Consider the following 18,049-nt stretch of genomic DNA (forward strand, 5'->3'; position numbering starts at 1 on the left):
CCTTTGAATTCTAACGATATTATTTATTCTAAGAGAGAATAAGAATTCAAAGGATATAAGACGTTATGAGGAGAAACGCTATGATGCTCATTTGTAATTTAACGGCTATTTCTCGTTCGAAAAAGAACAAAAACGTCGTTTCTAAATTCAACCGTTTTAAGACAAAAATGAAACGCTACTTTTTATTAATTTGTATATTAATATGTACATATACATACGTATACAAACAAATACTCACATGTACAAATATATACATATATATATATATATATATATATATATATATATATATGCACATATGCATACATAAATGCATGCATATATATACACATATACATATACTAACAGACATACATGTACATACATAAATGCTTGTGCATACATTTACACGTATATATTAGTGGGTGCAATAAGTATCTGATACAAAGCAAAAAGTTGATTTATTTTTATTACACAAAAACAATAACAAAATGCTATTCTAATGTATTTTTGTATGATAATACAAATCTTGTATCAAAAATCACATAATCACGTATTCACTAGATGATTACATAAATGTCATATCTAAGGTCAAAAAGTATCCAACACACCAAAAAATAGTATTAGCTTTTAGTAATATGGTCTTTACTCACCATAACAGCATTCAAACATTTGGGATGCTTCCTTACAAGATTGTTACAAATGTTAACTGGAATTTTATCCCACTTTTCTTGGAAAATTCGTTTTAGTTCTGTCAGATTCCTCGGATCTCTCTTTTGTACAATCAACTACAACTTTTAGCACAGAATTTCAATTGGGTTGAGGTCAGGTGATTGACTTGGACATCCTAATACCTCTATTTCCTTCTCCCAAGACCATGCAGTAGTTGCCTTAGTTGTGTGCTTTGAATAGTTGTCCTGCTGGAATATCTAACCATTAGGCAAGTTCAAATCCTCTGCAGACTTTTGAGAGATTATCATCAAGTATAGCTCGATACATGGGAGAATTCATTTTCTCTTTTCTGGTGTAAGGTTTTCCAGGGCGCTTCAAGAGAAACAACTCCAAACCATTATACTCCCACCTCTAAATTTTACTGTAGGGATGGTATTCCATAAAAAAAACAACTTTTTTTTGCCCTTGGAGTTGCCATCCTTGCATTGTTTTTAAAAAAACAAAACAAAAACACGAGTGGGTATCAATCCTGTTTTGTAAAACATTTTTTTACTAATATTAACAATTAGTATAGATATATTTACTAATATTAACAATTAGTATAGATATATTTACTAATATTAACAATTAGTATAGATATATTTACTAATATTAACAATTAGTATAGATATATTTACTAATATTAACAATTAGTATAGATATATTTACTAATATTAACAATTAGTATAGATATATTTACTAATATTAACAATTAGTATAGATATATTTGCTAATATTAACAATTAGTATAGATATATTTGCTAATATTAACAATTAGTATAGATATATTTACTAATATTAACAATTAGTATAGATATATTTACTAATATTAACAATTAGTATAGATATATTTACTAATATTAACAATTAGTATAGATATATTTGCTAATATTAACAATTAGTATAGATATATTTGCTAATATTAACAATTAGTATAGATATATTTACTAATATTAACAATTAGTATAGATATATTTACTAATATTAACAATTAGTATAGATATATTTACTAATATTAACAATTAGTATAGATATATTTACTAATATTAACAATTAGTATAGATATATTTACTAATATTAACAATTAGTATAGATATATTTACTAATATTAACAATTAGTATAGATATATTTACTAATATTAACAATTAGTATAGATATATTTGCTAATATTAACAATTAGTATAGATATAGCGAAAAATAGAAAAGCCTTTAAAAAATATCCTAATGATCCCTAAAGATTGAACCTTCTTTATGATCTATGGACTCACCCTCAAACCCACAGTTCAAATTTCTTGTAATGCAGAGCCAACTCTGTTTTCCTTAGTAGAGAAAAAGAAGCATGTTTTCAACACCCGAAGAAGGTCGCAGGTTGCAGCGACCGAAACGTTGTGCTAATAACACCCAAGATGAGAGTAATAGTCCGATTAATCAGCATAACACAATCATTTTTTTCTCTAAAATCTTTTTTGTTTCTGTATTTAACATTATGCATATTCATCAAATATGAGATAATCATGTTGATACACCGGTTTTCATTAAATCACTGAAGTTAAGCAACATTGAGCCAGATGGGTGACCAATTTAGGAATTCCAGATACTATATATATATATATATATATATAGGAGGATGTTGACACCTCTCTTGGCAGGGATATGCACTCCTGATCAAAAATTTAAGACCACTTGAAAATCTTTAAAAAGAATCCCTTTTTTAAGGATAGATTTTAAACTCCTTCCACTTAATCAAAATTATAAAGACCAAGAGTAGAAATTCTACAAAATTGTATGAAAAGTTGAGGCATGCTAGAAATAAGCATTTCCATGAAGGTACAGGGGATGTTGCACCAGCTTCTGAAGATGGCTTCACGAAGTTGTTGAATATTGTTTGCCATTTTGATAAACATCTCTTGTCATCAAACATTTTCAATTGCGTTCAAGTCTGGTGAGTATGCAAAATGTCCCAAAAGAGGGACCCCTATTTTCTTGCAGAAAGGTCAAGGTCCGTCATGCAGCGTAGATTGCAGCATTATCCCGTTGGAATAACCATCCATTCCCACACAAATGATGGCCCACCATCAACAACAATGCTTTTTGTAGCATGCTAACATAACCAGCTGCTGTCGGACGACCCTGCACAATCTGAAGCTCTATCATCCTTCTGTAAGAAAAGGCACCCAATACCATTAGGGAGTCTCCACCAATATGACGCGTGGAGAAAATTTCAGGAGGCAATGTTGTTGGAAGCCCATCTAGATTGAGATTTTTTCTTATCAAAAAATAGGACTTTCTTCCACTTGTTAACGTCCCATGTTTGGTATTCATAACCAAACCTTAAGCGCAGTCCACCTTGTGACATGGAAGCAGGCGAGGAATTTGTTTACACCTTTTATTTACCATGCCTTTTTTTTGTAAGTGTCATTGGATGGTTACTGGACTGCAATCAGCATCTCTTGACTGCCTTCATTTGACTAGAAGAAAATCTCATCTTTCTGAACAACCTGTCTTATTCTCCTACTCAAGAGAAATGGGGTGGGGGCGACCAGTGGATTTTGCTTTTCCATAATTCTGGTTGTTCTTTAGAAAGTTAGATTAACTATGATTTCCCTTAGCTGTGATCGCCCACTGTGACAAACCTTGCTTATGGAAATCTAGAATTTAATCACGCTCAATTTCGGCAAGTTTGATTGCTGTAGGCATGGTGACACCTTTACACAGTAATTGCTAATCTGTAACTGAACTAAAAAACAATTTATATCCTTGATCTTATAAGTTTGATCAAGTGGAAAATGCCTCATTTTATAAAAATGTAAATTTTTTAATTAAATATTTAGAATATAGCTTTTTTTTTCATAACCTTTTCGATTGTAGTATTGATAACCTTAAGTGGGAGGAGTTTAAAATCTATCCTTAAAAAAATGTTTATTTTTAAAGATTTTCAAGTGGTCTTAAATTTTTTATCAGGAGTGTACATGCGACTGGGGACCGTTTGTAAATTTCATACTCCCATGGACCTTCTTTTTTGGAGGAATTCGGTTAAACCCACCGTCGGGTTAGCATCGTATTTCCAGTTTCATATCCATCATCATCTGGATGTCTTTTTTACTTTCATTTTCATTACACTTTGTTATCATTACACTTCGTTTTCGTTACAGGCCTTTTTTGTTACACTCCTTTTTTTGTTACACTCCTTTTTTGTTACACTCCTATTTTTGTTACACTCCTTTTTTTGTTACACTCCTTTTTCATTACACTCCTTTTTTTGTTACAATCCTTTTTTTGTTACACTCCTTTTTTGTTACACTCCTTTTTTTGTTACACTCCTTTTTCGTTACATGCCTTTTTTGTTACACTCCTTTTTTTGTTACACTCCTTTTTCGTTACACTCCTTTTTTTTGTTACACTCCTTTATTTTGTTACAATCCTTTTTCGTTACACGCCTTTTTTGTTACACTCCTTTTTTTGTTACACTCCTTTTTCATTACATTCCTTTTTTGTTACACTCCTTTTTCATTACACTCCTTTTTTTGTTACAATCCTTTTTCGTTACACTCCTTTTTTTGTTACACTCCTTTTTTTGTTACACTCCTTTTTTTGTTACACTCCTTTTTCATTACACTCCTTTTTTTGTTACACTCCTTTTTTGTTACACTCCTTTTTCATTACACTCCTTTTTTTGTTACAATCCTTTTTCGTTACACTCCTTTTTTTGTTACATTCCTTTTTTTGTTACACTCCTTTTTCATTACACTCCTTTTTTTGTTACAATCCTTTTTTGTTACACTCCTTTTTCATTACACTTCTTTTTTTGTTCCAATCCTTTTTCGTTACACTTCATTTTCGTTACACTCCTTTTTTGTTACACTTCATTTCTTTATGTTTTTTTAAACTAGATTTTTTTTTACTAAATTCTTATTATTTTTTAATAGGATTTTGAAAATTACATTTAATTATTGCTCAATACTTTGGTTATTAAATTATTAATAAAAATAATTATTAATTAAATTATTTATTGAACCAAACTGTTAAAAAACAACTAATATTTATTAAGTTAATGTAATATTTTAATCTCTATTTATAAAATTGTTGGATGTAATTAGCTTCCAAAACTTTCAATTTTCTAGTACATTAGGATTTACTAAGAATTTTAGAACCAGAAATAATTTTATTTGACAGTTTAAGGGCTTCAAAATTCTTTTCAAATCATCAAGGATCATAAAGTAATTAATTTTTTTGGTTCAACCATTAAAAATATTAAAATGGTTTCTTTGAGATGCATTCTGGCGGATTCAATTTCATAATAATTTTTTTTTTTATTGCATTTGAAAAGTTCCATCGAGTAAATAAATAAAAAAAATGTGTAAGGCATGTTTGAAAGGAGACGCACACACCAGAAGTGGTCATAGAATCGAGGAATATCACTCAAAGATTGGAATTGGAATTTGCCATTGTAACTCACTTGGTCGTTGTTCTTTGCTTGTTCTTCCTGTTTGAATTTCTGCAATTCTTGTAACTTAATCCGCATCATCTAAAAACAAAAAAAGAATTTGTTTTATCGAAATAGTAAAGCAAAAATGGGGGGGGGGGGAAACAATATTTCATTTTCTCTCAAAATTGTATATTCTTCTGCTTTGTGACAAAATTATCAAATTAAAACAGTGAATAAATTTCAGTCTCGATTTGTCCAAAGATCTGTTTTATCGCCATGCAATAATATGCACCAAATATGCACCAAGTATGCATCACTTCTGCATAGAACATAGTGCATACGAACACTTATGAAAATATCAGCAGCAGCTAAGGATGGCTGGCTTGCGAAAAGTTTAGCAGCAGAAGTAGCTGAAAAACATGCATATGCAATTTAAAACTGCGCAAGAAGAAAAAGGAAAAAAATGCACCACGTGGTCAAGAGAAGCAAAGTATGATGTCAAAGAAAATGGACGAATAAAGTCAAGGATGAGAATGAGCCGGCATGCCGTCAGAGGAAAGAGAAAGGCGCCAGGCTAGACGGACATGTGGCAGCAACAGAGACTTATAAGTGGTGTCGAGACGAGAGAGTAATATGTAATAAATGCTTTTCTACAAAAAAAAAATTGCCGACCTGGATTTTTATTTCTTTCCTTTGTTTAGTTCTTCAATGGTAACGTTACAAGCATTGCAACTACAACTAGATGCAACTGATATTGGCTGTGATGGTCATTTTTGGTTCAAGATAGTCTAGTTTTGAATAGCATTTTCTTTAAGATAACCCTATGTGGAGGAAGGGAGTGGGGCTTAAGATCTGGTGAATGTGCAACCCATTCAGGAGTCTATTGATGAGGCTGTCACCAAAGTGTGCCTGTATATCAAGGAATGACAAAAAAAAGACTGATGTATATTCATGGTTGAAACTTGGTGGACAAGTGAAACATAGACTGAATATTTGTATCAAATACTGGTGAATGGAGGAAGGGGAGCCCTGTAGAAAAATTATTTCTGACTTAATGAATCATATTTAATTTTGTCTATATATATGACATATCATCTCTCTCTCTCTCTCTCTCTCGCTCTCTCCCTATATATATATATATATATATATATATATATATATATATATATATATATATATATATATATATATATATTAAATTGTGATTCAATGAATTTCAAAAAACCCTTATTGAAATGAAGTGGTTGAGTTTCATATCAAAGATTTTTATTATTCTAAACAAGACAAAGAATACTTTAGAAAATTAATCTCCTTAACCTATAGGGTTTCAATGTCTACCATCTCATCAGAGGAGAGAAAATTAATCTTCTAAAGTATTCTTTGTCTTGCTTAGAATAATAAAAATTTTTGATATGAAACTCAACCACTTCATTTCAATAAGGGTTTTTTTGAAATTCATTGAATCACAATTTAATTTATTTGCTCTATCTTGCATATTAAGCAATTCTTATTTAGATGGGATAACTTATAGAATATTACCACCAGTAATATTTTGTAAATCTTATAATCACAGGTTTCCATATCAACTGATTGTTAAGTAAAAATATTCTGAAGTATATATATATAGAGAGAGAGATAGATAGATAGATAGATAGATATATCATCTGTCTGTCTCTCTCTCTCTCTCTCTCTCTCTCTCTATATATATATATATATATTTATAGTAAATTCGAAGTACAACAGAATTGTAATAGTTTAAAAGCGAAGTGGGGCATTTTTTTTTTTAAACCTTATAAAAAAAATGATCGACTGTAAATTAAAAAGAAACAGGATCGACTAAAAATAAATTGAAAAGGAAGAAGATCGCCTAAAAGGGGGAGAAAGAAAAGAAAAGGGGGAACGGTGAAAAAACTTTAAGTACTTTTCGCCGACTGCCGATTGAAAAGTACTTAAAGTTTTTTCACCGTTCCCCCTTTTCTTTTCTTTCTCCCCCTTTTAGGCGATCTTCTTCCTTTTCAATTTATTTTTAGTCGATCCTGTTTCTTTTTAATTTATAGTCGATCTTTTTTTTTTTATAAGGTTTAAAAAAAAAATGCCCCACTTCGCTTTTAAAATATATATTTATATGTATATATATATGTTTATTCAGCATAATCATGATGATACACCAGTTCTTATCAGATTACTGGTTAAACAATGTTGAGTCTGTGATAGTGTTGACAAGTTAAAAAAGGGTTGATATGCCACTGAGACAAATGTCATGATTCAGACAGTGGAAGAGAAAGTAAAGAAAAAGTTTGAACTGTGTTAAAAGCTTGTAGGAGTCAAATCAAAAACAGGATTGATATGGAATAATCTGTTTCTTCTCAAGAAGTGCCTTTCAGTTATTTTTTGGTCAAAAGAAATTATGATTTGATAAGAAATCCACTTTTCACGAGGAATTGAGGAAATAAAATTGAGTGACGTTTTGTTAAAAAACAATGGCTTTTATCCAGGCGTATTAAACATTTCCTATCGAGGATGATCCATAAAAGAACATTAAAATGTTGACCAATATCGGTCATAGGGATAATCATAGGGATGTTGTTAATCAGACGCTGATTATGGGCAAAATCAAGAAGCTGAGCAGACTGACTGTTGCCATTAACGTCACTGACTGAGTTCTAAAGTGTCAAGTGGTGAATTGCTTGTAGGGCTAAGATGAAGACCACGCACATTCATGGCAATAATTAATAATTGAATTACTTGGATCCTTCTGCATCGTTGAAGTTGATAACAAGTTAAATAAAGAAGAATTGTGATTATTGCATATCTAGAAAATGTCTTTATAATTATGCCCCCTCCCTTTCTCATCAGAGTGACAGTGATAGATTGAGTCCCATGAAGAAAGAGAGAAGAGCAGACCTAAAGACCTGTTTGCCACTCATGGTCTTGCAGAATTGAGATTTGTGATTATTACTGGTAACTTGAGACAACAGTATGTTGTTGAGAATTATGAATTGAATTCTACTGGGGGGGGGATTATGCTCCACTGGTTCTCAATATAAGTCAGTGCATCAGGAACTTCAATGACTTGCCCTGCTCGCCTGCCAACTTCTACACCGTTAAGAGACTGACCCTCATTCTTAGGATTGAAATCATTAAACTCAAAAATCATCCATATTTACCAACATCCAGACACAAATATTAAAAACCTTAGTCAGAGACTTGCAAAGAATCAGAAAGTATAAGCGTTCAACAAATAATTATTATTACTTTATCCGAAAAGACCAGCTATTGAAGTACTATTCTTTCTTCTTTCGGCTTGAAATGACATTTGTTCCTCAATGATCCAGACTTTGGTGACCAGTGCCAGACCTGCTTAGCAACAAAATCTCACCCCTTCACTGTTGATGTCCCTAAATGCCAGAACTTTCTATTCTAATAGCTTCTTACCTCGAACAGCTAGACTTTGGAATTCTCTTCCTACTGCCTGCTTCCCTGGCTGTACTGATATACAGAAGTTTAAATGTAATATAAACAAATATCTTGTTAATCTTTCTTAGACATGGGGTGAACATGAGTAAAAAAAAAAGCACCGAACAATTTGCCCTTTTCACAATGTGGGGGAAATAGTTATTCGCCGGACAAGACCTCACAATAAACCAGGACCTTCGCCAGAATGATCGCCAGATACTGAGTGGCTAACTTGGACTCAGAACGGCCAAATTTGGTGACGTCACTTACTGGACGTCACATTGTAGAAACAAGCAAGGTTATAGGAAGAGAAATTGCACAATCTTGCAAGTTCAATCAGGAATGGATAACCATTTCAAAATACTAGGTATTTAGGGGTATATTGACACTTTCCTGCAAGAACTGCAAAAACCCAACTTCATGACGGGAATATACAAGCGAATGAGGACCGGTTGTAAATTTGATATTCCCATGCAACTTGCTCTTTCATAGGAAGCCAGTTAAACCCACTTAGGATGAGTGCTGTATTTAATTCTGTCTAAATAAGAAATAGACGTTTTTTTTTTCATGCGTGTCATTTTTGCTACAAAATGAAATGATGCTTTATAATAAAAGAAATATTTTGTTTAAATGTTAGTGCATGCATCGTCAGGAGATGCCTATTGTTCTTAGTCTTGAAACGGCCAAGGTTGTAGGAAAAGAGTTTCACAACCTTGAAATTCTTGTAAAGAAATCACTGGAATAAGAAGTTGTATGACAACAAGGCATGAAAACAGTGAATTGATGGAGACCACTAGACCAACAAGTCAGATGAGCTGGAACTAATGAAGCAGGGAATAGATCAGATAATTCTTAAGAACACATGTCATAATAGTATTTATAAAAAAGACTGAGACTAGTGTAACCAAGTTATGGGGTTGATATGCCGTTATAGAGAAAGAGCCAAAAGAACGAAAAAATAGGACGATCAAATGACTCTTTGGTTAGAACAGACAAAGGAAAAAGTATGTCAAGAGATACTTATTGTTGTAACGGTCAGAGTTTGGAGTGAGCTGGCTGTTTATTTTGAAACACAGAATTCGAGATGAAATGACAGGCGGTTGTTTATTTTAGAAAACAAGGTTTGAAAGCTGATGACAGGCAAGTTTTCTTGTTGTAAACAAATACAAACTCGTGATGTTTAAAGGGCATTGATGGATATGTATATATTCCTCGAACACAGAGAAAAGAACAGAAGGAGAAGAGAGGAGGGGGAGAAGAGAAGGAGAAGAGAGAATTCGATTTTGGCGAATTCAGATGGTGTTAAAGTCGGGCAGAGAGGGCTTTTGACTTAAAACACGTATCTCCAATGGCCGAAAAACTTATCTGAACTCGAGTCCCAAGCTACCGTTTTAAAATAGCTACAGCCAACTTCCTTCAAACTCTGAAATATTATTAGACCATTATTATCGTGAATAAACCCAGATTAATTGTTTATTCGTGTGTGGAATTGTTTTTATTTCCTTTTTCACCACACTAAAATCCACGGCTCTCTTATCGGCGATGTTCGCCGGTAAGCGGGTACACAACGTCAGGTCCGGAGTATAAATTTAGACGACCAACTGATAATTCTGTCACTACCAATACCAGCAACATTAAAACGGCTAAGAATTATCACCGGCAGTGGTCACTGGAAGGACAAAAATAGTGAGCTGCAAACCGCCAGAGTCGGGTCGTTTTCAGGCTGCCGTAATTGGAGTGGAAGAGTTCTGAGGTCGACGATCGTCTCAACCAACCGGCTGAAGGGGGTGACATTTGGTGGCCGTTGACCAAGGATTATCGAAATCAGGAAGAAGGTGTGTTAGCTAACCAGGCAGACGGATTCAAAACCAAACAAAAAAAACAGGAGGTTTACTGTTTACAACAGGTGGGACCTCCCAACAAGCGAGTCAACAAAAGCAGCGCAGAACCAACAACATCTCAGCGATCAGGTAGGAAACCACCTTATTTTCGTTCTTATCACTTTCTTTTGCTTGTCGGTATTCGTTTTTGGACTTCTTGTGGGCTTTTTCAAAGAGCGCTTATATTTTTTTGTTTTGTCTATTGTTATTTAATACGTAATCCGCTAGGACTACTACCATGACCAATGAAAACGGTAGGTCTGTAGAGGAGTTAGGGCATAGGATTGAAGAAGGGGGACGGCTAACCCCAAAACTTAACGTAACGGGATCCAGAGTCCCACTGTTCACAGGTTTGGCTGTGGAGTTGGGACCCTGGCTCAAAGCAATAGAGAAGAAAGGGCGCATCTATAACCTGTTGGATGCCGATATGATTTCACTGGCATACGACTATACCGAGGATGCTGCTTCAGAGTGGATTGGAGAGTATTTGGATAAATACAAATCCCAAACCAACTGGAAGATGTTTGAAAATGACATCCAGCGGCACTTCGGCAGTCACTCGAGCCGAACGGAGGCAGCTCGAGCGCTGGTAGGTGTGAGGCAGAGGGGTGGCGAATCCATCGCTCACCTAGAGGGACACATGAGCGTTCTCACTAAGGTAGCTTATCCAGATCAAGATCGGAGAAATGATCCGGCTACCCAGGCCCAGCTGGCAAAGTTCTTCACGGACGCTTTGAGCAATTCCCTGTTGCGTGAGGACGTGGCAAGGGCACAGCCTAACACGTTGGAGGAGGCCTTTGCACAGGCTCGAAGAGCTGAAGCCCTCCTCCTGAGATTAGGAAAATTAGAGGAGAACCAGACAGCCTGGTTGAAGGTCTGCTACGGATGCGGTCGACGAGGACACATCCGAGCAAAGTGCCCTGAGCTTCACCAGAGTGGGGAAGAAGAAGCCTCGAATCCAGAACACTGGGACTTAAGGGGAGGGGGGAGACACATACCCCATCCCAACTTTAAGAGGGGTCTAGTGTGCTTTGTTTGTCAGAAAGAAGGGCACAGGGCACATGAATGTAGGAATAGGGATAGAAAGAATCCACCCGGACCCAAATTAAAACTCACGTCCTCTAAGAAGATTCCAACAAGGAAATCTTTAAACTAGTTAGGGTTGCCCCAATAGCGAAAGGGCGGGTGACCTCTAGGAGAGATAAGAATGTTCGGAAAAGCATAGATGGGGCTTTAAAATTAAAATGCTACAATTGCGGAAAAGAGGGGCACTATAGTTACCAGTGCAGAGACGGGCTGCACTGTTTCAACTGTGGCCGCCCGGGACATCCAAAGAGGGCCTGCATGCTGAGGCCTAAGTGTTTTAAGTGCGGCAGTGAAGAACACTTAATTCAAAGTTGCAAGGCGAAAGAGTTCGTACGGTGTGACGAGTGTAAGGAAAGAGGGCACACAGCAACTAGCTGTCCACTAAGGAAGAAGGATACATGCCAGGGGTTTGGGAAGAGCAGGCATTTGTGGGACAGTTGTAGAAAGAGGAAAAGTAAGGTTAAGAATCCTTCGAATAAGGATAGAGATGGGATTAGGTTATGTCAAATATGGTCCGAAGATGACGAACTCACCTGCAACATTGAAATAGAGGGCAGAACGTTCAGAGCGTTGATAGACACCGGATCGGAAGTCTCAGTCATTAGTTCTTTAGAGTTGCAAAGACTAAGACTCCCCGCCGACCGATTTATGTCAACTAAAGTGAACGCGTTTCAGGCAGATGGGGGCAGATTTAGATTAGATTGGATGCTGGAAGTAAAGATAAAGGTGGGCGAGACTGAGACATCCCACACATTGTATGTAGCACCAAAAATGACCCACGACGTGATACTGGGAGGAGACTGGCTGAGAGAGAGGAAAGCTGTATTAAAATTCGACCCTCCAAAGTTAATCCTTGGGGAGGAAGAGATTATGTTAGGTAGCACGAGGCTCACTCAAGTGGATCTTGTGTCTCGTGAAGATTTAAAGATTCCACCTAGAACAGCGGTGACGAGCTGGGGTGAGATAGAAGGGGCTATAAAGGATAGCGAAGCCAATATTAGGGAGTGGAAAATGCCTAATATACAGACAGATAGACCTGTAAGGAAAGCCACCCTGATAGATCCGGAAGGAGATTGGGAAGATACGGATAGGTGGGCTGATGAGGTAGCGGATGAACAGGAGTTAGTTAGAATTTGAGGTAGAGAATACCGACTCGCTACCAGAGATAACAACTACGCCTCCAGATTCGGAAGGTTGGGAATCTGAAGATGATATTCCACTATCGGTACTGAGAGATAGAGAGGCTGGTAATGAGAATAGGGCTGAAGAATCAGAGAGCAATGCGATTCCGTCGACACAGCCCCCAGAGGTAATAGGCGATGTTAGGGGACCTAGACTTTTGCGAAGCAGTGTAAGACGACCTATCAATGTTATCTCTAAAACGGGGAAAGTTACAAATAGCGATGAAGAGGATAAGGAAGACGAAGAGGATAAAACTGATTCTTTCGTTAAGTTATTTATGGAACTGGAATTGAGTGACTAAAAATAAAATGGAACAAATAATAAAGGAACGTTACTATGTGTATTTGTAGGATGCGGCGTCTAATAATGATGATGGCGGTGATGGTTGGATTGACAGTAGCGTTACACCACACACACAGTACGGTATTTAAGAAGACCAGCGAGATAACGATTACTCATTCTAAGTGGATCCTGACGTTCGTCATTGATCTGAGAGCGTATCGGAAGGTTCAAATGGAACTAGAAGACGAAGTTAACTTAGCAGCGCACTTAAAGCTGCAGATGCAAAAAAATCAATCAAAACTTGGGATAAATTCTAATACAGCGTTATTTGTATCACTAGGAGGACGGTTAGATAAGATGAAACAAAGACTCCGATACATTGGAGGATATTTTAGGGATATTGGATTGCTAGCAGCAGATGGGACCCAAAAACGAGTTAAAAAGAGATCTATACTTCCTTTCGTAGGTAAAGCACTACACGTATTATTCGGGACCGTATCGGAGAGTGACACAGAAGTATTAGAAAGGCATATAAGCAGTTTAGAGGAAAATCAACAGAAGATAAAGCACGTCATAGAGGAAAGCTTATCAATAGTGAACGTTACTAGATACGAACTGACAGAACATAGACAAAGAATAAACTGGCTATCCCATACAGTCGTCAGCCTAAACGAAAGTTTGACTTTTATGGTTAGAAGAATAAGTATGGTAGAGGCTGTAACTAAGCAAATACTGGAACTGATGACGATGACAAACCAACTCGACTCATCAATTCAGTTATTGACAGTGGCAATGGAACATGTTAGGACACAATTAGATTTACTTTCATTAGCGCACATGTCACCGAGCATCATACCCCCCAAAGACTTAAAAACAATACTTGGGATGCTTCAGGCAGACTTGCCACATACTTTACGCTTACCAGTAGATCCAAAGAAGAGTCTATGGGAATATTATAAAACCTTGAGTTGTGCTACGATGTTACAAAATGATAAGATTTACGTAATGGTTGAGTTACCTTTATTGGATAGAAATAGCGACTTCGAAGTATTTAACGTAATTAATTTACCGATACCGTTTCCTACTAATGTCACTGAGAGGAGAGCAGTAGCAAGGTACAAAGTTGAAACCGAAGGAATAGCTTTTAACCCAGCCCGAACCAAATTCATAGTGTTGTCACCTAGCGAAGTATTAGCGTGTAGCATGAATGCACTAAGAGTTTGTGCAGTAGAAAGTTCCATCTATGCAACTAACGGACACAAGTTATGCGTAGTTCAATTATTCCAAGGAAATGAGGAGGGGATCGATAAATATTGTGGAGCAGAGGTGTCGATTGATATACTAACCCCCCAAGCTATACATCTATCTGATGGTGTTTGGGCAGTTGCCTCAACTAGTGAACGGAAGTTGTCGAAAGTCTGTAAGGGACGGCAACAAGGGGAAATACTTATTCATCCACCTATGACCATTATAGATCTACAGCATTTGGCCCAACTCTAGAGATCTTGCCGTCCTACAGATTTAAAGAGAAGTTTGAACTCAGAAATGACTTTCTGTCATTAACTAGAATACCGCGTGTAAATTGGTCAAAGGTATGGACACCTATCACTAAGGAATTTCCGAAGATAGAAGCTCGCAGAATTCCACCTCTTTTGAAACTGGACGGAAAGATCGATATGAGCAAGTTATTAGATGAGTTACGAGCAGTGAAGGATGGTAATGAACCAGAAAAATGGCGATGGGAAAAAGTAAGTAAATGGTTAAATCCTACAATAATCATCTTGGTCGTGATAATGTTAATAGCTTTTCTAGTGTATGGGAAAAGGAGAGTTAGCTACATCAATAGTCTCCTAAGGGCTGGAAAGGATGCTAATAAAATAGATAAGGACGAGAGTAACCCTCAATTAGAGCGCTTAAAAGGAAAAGTCCATTCGTTGTTTGAAATGAATAGGGATGAGCATGAAGTGAGGGACGCTACCGTGGTTTCTGATAAAAACACCAGACCTGATCAATCTGGTACAGAATCAAGACTACCAGTGAACCCCGCATCTAATACCCTACCAACGTTGGAGATACATATGTGAAGAAGCCAGATAACCAAGAAAGAGCCATGGAATGAAATCCGAGGAAAAATGGACTATTGACTAAATAGTTGCATGCATTGAAATGTGTATATGTATATATATATATATAAAAAAAAAAAAAAATTTAATGAGGTTTATGGACAATCGTATGAACTGAAAGCAGATTTGAAAAACGCTAAACTCTAAAAGAGAACTTTTTGCATGTGCATGAATGATACAGTTTTTTTTCTTTAAGAACGAATCCAATTGATGAACTATTATAAATTGTAAAACCACAAAGAGCCATGGTATTAAGGCCCAGAAAGAAGAAGTGGGTTAGAAAAAATATTGAGTCCAATATTGTTTCTTTTAAGTAGGGGAGGTATGTAACCAAGTTATGGGGTTGATATGCCGTTATAGAGAAAGAGCCAAAAGAATGAAAAAATAGGACGATCAAATGACTCTTTGGTTAGAACAGACAAAGGAAAAAGTATGTCAAGAGATACTTATTGTTGTAACGGTCAGAGTTTGGAGTGAGCTGGCTGTTTATTTTGAAACACAGAATTCGAGATGAAATGACAGGCGGTTGTTTATTTTAGAAAACAAGGTTTGAAAGCTGATGACAGGCAAGTTTTCTTGTTGTAAACAAATACAAACTCGTGATGTTTAAAGGGCATTGATGGATATGTATATATTCCTCGAACACAGAGAAAAGAACAGAAGGAGAAGAGAGGAGGGGGAGAAGAGAAGGAGAAGAGAGAATTCGATTTTGGCGAATTCAGATGGTGTTAAAGTCGGGCAGAGAGGGCTTTTGACTTAAAACACGTATCTCCAATGGCCGAAAAACTTATCTGAACTCGAGTCACAAGCTACCGTTTTAAAATAGCTACAGCCAACTTCCTTCAAACTCTGAAATATTATTAGACCATTATTATTGTGAATAAACCCAGATTAATTGTTTATTCGTGTGTGGAATTGTTTTTATTTCCTTTTTCACCACACTAAAATCCACGGCTCTCTTATCGGCGATGTTCGCTGGTAAGCGGGTACACAACGTCAGGTCCGGAGTATAAATTTAGACGACCAACTGATAATTCTGTCACTACCAATACCAGCAACATTAAAACGGCTAAGAATTATCACCGGCAGTGATCACTGGAAGGACGAAAATAGTGAGCTGCAAACCGCCAGAGTCGGGTCGTTTTCAGGCTGCCGTAATTGGAGTGGAAGAGTTCTGAGGTCGACGATCGTCTCAACCAACCGGCTGAAGGGGGTGACACTAGCAACATCACGTCTGTGAGAGAAAGCGGTTGCAGAGAAAAAGAAAGAGTGTGAGGCCAATCAAATTACGTATACATTTCTGCAATTTATCAAGAACCTTCAAATGGGACACAGTTTCACCAGCTCAAAGATGACAACAATACTCCATACATGGTCTGATGGTACATTTGTAGAGATAGAGAATAGCTTCACGTGTGAGAAAATTTAAACCAATAGAGAAAACTGATCTTACGAGAAGCAGAGAGAGTAATGGATTTAATATATGAAATCCAAGAAAAATTTAATGAAAAAGAAAAACCAAGAAGTTTTTGAATCGATTTCTCACTCATTGAGAGCAGAGCCATCCTATGAGAATCTCAAAAAGAAAAAAAGAGATACATCTACAATCGAAAAACACAAGCTTAATCTTAACAGAAATAAACAAAAGCAATTTCTTGCTCCATAATTGAACCCAGGTCAACTTCTAGATTAGCTGCATATTTAGTTGAAACAGTTGAAATAAGATGGGCAAGAAGCAATGCCAAAAGAGTGAGCGATATCATCAGCATAAATTCTCGTTGGATTATGTGATTGTAAAACAAAAAAAAAAAAAAGAAGCAATTTTCTTTTCGTCTACCTTTATTTGTTCATTTTTTTCCTTCAGTTGTTGTTGCAAATGTTGACTTTTTCGTTTCTCGTCCTGAAGTTTCTCATTGTATTCTTTGTTTGCTTTGTGCAACCCCAAAATTTTGTGCCGCAATTCTGAATTGGAACGAGATAATTCTCCGTTCAACCCCAAAAGACGGTCATTTTGACGTTTCACCTGAAAGACAAAATATTCAGACGTAAGTTCTCTAAATCACCAAATTTCAAGAAAATTTTTATGACATTTTCTTAATGTTTTATCAACAAGGATGTGTATGTGCAGCCACAAAATATCACCACCCTCCATATCTATATATATAAAAGGCAAAATGTCTGTGACCATTTCGTGTATGTTTCGCAAAGGCTTTTCTTGCACACGGTCCCGGGGGGGGGGGGGGGGGGTTACGATCGCTTACAAGTATTTATATAGGCCGTAGATAATAATATCTACGATTTGGGAACGCATGTAGCGTATAGATTTATTTACGTCGATTTTTAAAAAATTATTGCTATTTCATCTCGTCTTGTGTTCGTTCAGCTTTTTCGTATAAAAGGCTAAACTAATTTAAAGCTAACATTGTTCCTGGCAATCGCACTGGGAAATGTTCAGAAGCAATCAGCTTTGATCAATGTGGGGCAAAACTCCTCTCATATCAGACAATTGCTATGCAATCTGGACAATGAGGAGCTGCTTTCCCCCTCCCCAATATCTTGGGGAAAAAAACAGTCACAGTTGGGTAAACAAACCCAAACGCTGCCCGCAGCAAAAGTGAACTGCGTGACTTGTATTTGACCTCATTAATTAGGTCAAATAGAAGCAGCAGCAGCCACGTGTAGTTAAATAAATAAATTCAAATGTGTTTCCGTTGTATGTCGCAGTGACCCAATGGTTAACGTCGCACGTTTTTTTTTCACACTTTAATTTCCAACTTAGCCTCAAGGGTTCGGGTTCGATCCTCATACTTACCTACCAAAATTTTTTTTTTATTTTAACCCTCCAACCCGGGGTTTTCATTTACCCAAAACCACACACACCTCCAAACACCCGGGCAACGCCGGGTACCCCCCCACCGCTAGT

At 36.4% G+C, this 18,049-nt stretch overlaps 1 protein-coding gene across 1 annotated transcript in view; it reads right to left on the minus strand.

The window, feature by feature from the left end:
* The window catches only part of LOC145300872 (uncharacterized), a 92,489-nt gene that overhangs the window by 11,556 nt on the left and 62,884 nt on the right, over nt 1-18,049 (minus strand). Inside the window, exons 15-16 of the mRNA XM_080144524.1 lie at nt 16,964-17,149; nt 5,148-5,216 (exon numbers count right to left, since the gene is read on the minus strand). Of these exons, the coding sequence (XP_080000650.1) occupies nt 5,148-5,216; nt 16,964-17,149 (255 nt within the window). The remainder of the gene's footprint in view (nt 1-5,147; nt 5,217-16,963; nt 17,150-18,049) is intronic.

Source organism: Euprymna scolopes, chromosome 2, assembly GCF_053919585.1.
Source record: "Euprymna scolopes isolate OS-2025 chromosome 2, ASM5391958v1, whole genome shotgun sequence".
NCBI classification, from domain to species: Eukaryota; Metazoa; Mollusca; class Cephalopoda; order Sepiida; family Sepiolidae; genus Euprymna; species Euprymna scolopes.